General features: G+C 64.7%; 1 protein-coding gene across 1 annotated transcript; it reads right to left on the bottom strand.

Moving 5' to 3' along the window:
* On the bottom strand, positions 1-2,109 carry MNEG_8056 (hypothetical protein; the record flags this gene model as incomplete). The annotated part of the gene is made up of 4 exons (XM_014043471.1): positions 1-400; positions 672-772; positions 1,172-1,371; positions 1,821-2,109. 4 exons carry the CDS (start codon positions 2,107-2,109, stop codon positions 1-3), a joined length of 990 nt encoding a protein of 329 aa, XP_013898925.1.
* Between the last annotated feature and the right edge of the window lie 210 nt (positions 2,110-2,319).

Here is a 2,319-nt window from a genome sequence, read left to right as displayed (position 1 = left end):
CTACAGGCTCGTCGGCGGCCTCGCCGAGTACCAATGCGGCGGCCGCTGCAGCTCCGGCGCGGTGCCCGGCCGCAGCTCAGGCCCGAACGGCCCCGCCTTCCTGCCACCGACCCCGGGCCCCGCCGCCGCCGCCGCAGATGACGATGACGACGCGGTCTGGGAGGCCTTGGGGACGAAGGCCGACTCCCTGCTGTCCCTCCTGATCCAGGTGCCGTCCTCCCAGCCATTCTCACCAAAGTATTGCTTGTAGGCGGCCAGCCACGCGTCCGGCAGCTTCGCCAGCGGGCGCGCCGTCGCGTTCACGCCGTTGGTGCGCCACAGCTTGATGCGGGAGGGGAGGTTGCTGTACCAGAACTGGTTGCCTACCAGCTTGTGGGTCGCGGGTACGACATGGAAGTAACTGCTCGGAGAGACAGGGGGGTGCAGCAGGTTAGGAAGGGAGGGCGGGGAGGCGTCAGGGAAAGCGCAGTGTACTGTTCAAGGGGCCAGAGAACGAGGGACGAAGCGGGCGGGCGGGCCCTTTTGTCAAAAAGGAAGTCGCCGTGGTGGCGCTGCCTGCTGCCCGTGGCGCCGGCCGCAGGCGTCGCTGTGCTGCACGAGCCAGCAGGCGCGGGGGCAGCACAGCACATGGCGGACGCGCGGGCGCAGCAGCAAACGCGACCAAGGCGCACCCGCAGAAGGTGGTGTAGATGCCACGAGCCTTGACGTCCCGCTCGACGTCGCGTATGGTGGTGCCGTTGCGCAGTGTGTTGCGGACCATGGTGTCACCCGCCTGCCGCGGTGGCCGCGGGAGGGACGGGGTGTGAGGGCGGGAGGGGCGATGGAGGTTATATATTGTGCATGCGCTGTGGCGCGGAGCGGGGTGTCTGAGCTTCACGTGGCTGGGCAGGCCAGCTGGGCGGCGCTGTCGCATGGGGCCATGCTGACGCCGTTCAGGTATCACATGCTTGCAAATCCTGCGTGTGTCCAGATACCGAACTATCAAAACACACACACACACACACACACACACACGAATATGTGCACACGCGTACATCCGGCGCACTCACCCCCGCACCCCATCCCCCGCACCCCACACACAGACACATGCGCATCTGCGCTCTGCTTTTTCTCTCGGCCTCTTGAGCGTACCCGCCCACACACGCCCACGCTTGCACACACACAAACATACCTTGTACGACCACGCCCCATTCGAGTCCAGCCGCCAGAAGTGGAAGTCGCCGGTGTCGTCGGGCGACGAAGCGGGCTTGATGGCCAGGGCGATGTAGTGGCCCTGGGCCGGCCTTGGAGCGGTCACAAAAACGGTGTCCCGGTCCACGGCGCGTCCGCCATCAGCCAGGACCCCTGCTGCCGCCTTTGAGCAGTCCTCAACTGTCGTGGGTGGTGGTGGTGCATGCACGCGGGTGTCGGTGTGAGTGTGTGAGTGAGCGTGTGTGTGTGTGTGTGTGAGTGTGTGTGTGTGTGTGTGTGAGTGTGCATGTGTGCTTCTTCTTGGTGACCGCCAGGGGTTAATTGGCTGGTCAGAATAGGGATTGCACAAGAGCAGGGGTGCAAGCGCACGGGAGTGGAGATACAAGCTGCTACGTATGGAAGACGAAACCGGACTGTGCGCGGCAGCAGATGCGTGTCAGAGCCACCCAGGCTCAGGCTTGCTTTTACGCTTCCACATGCGTGAGAGCATGAGCAAGCGCCATGCAAGGTTGAGGCGCACGCCACCACCCATCCCAGGTGGCACCCTTGCGAATCAAGCAAGCTGCGTGGTGGCGCCGCCACTGCCGGCACCGCGAACCGCCGCCCCGGGCCCAGGTCCCCCCACGCACTTGGAAGCTCAAACGGGCGCCCTGTGCCGCCTAGCCCCGGCTCGCAGTAGCTCCCCACGAAGCGGTCAAGCGCGTAGCAGTAGCAGTTTGACTTGACCAGCACCTCGCACGCGTGCTCCTCCTCGTAGTCATACGTGCCGTCGGCGTTCTCTGCGTACCTACACGGCAGCTTCCACCCAGACGCGATCTGCCCGAGGTTGTAGGTTTCCTTCGATGAGAAGCACGCCTGCCAAGGTTTCTCATAGCGATTGACTGCCTGGGTGGTCTCCAGAGGGAATATGTAGTCCATTCCGCCGTCGATGCCTTCTTTAAAGAGCTTGCCAGGGACCTTCCTTGCGGTGTAGCGGCAGGCTTTGTTGAAGTTCCAGGGACGATAGCCCGCCGTCGACGCGGCCGCTTGGGAGGCTGCGGCTGCATCCTTGGCGGCGGCCGAGCCGCAGACGGCGGCGAGCACCAGCAGCAGTGCAAGCACGAAGGAGGAGGGCGCTGCCAGGCTGGA

This window comes from Monoraphidium neglectum, assembly GCF_000611645.1.
Source record: "Monoraphidium neglectum strain SAG 48.87 unplaced genomic scaffold scaffold01489, whole genome shotgun sequence".
NCBI lineage: Eukaryota > Viridiplantae > Chlorophyta > Chlorophyceae > Sphaeropleales > Selenastraceae > Monoraphidium > Monoraphidium neglectum.
Note: the sequence above shows the minus strand (reverse complement) of the source record. Positions and strands in the feature narration are given on the sequence as shown.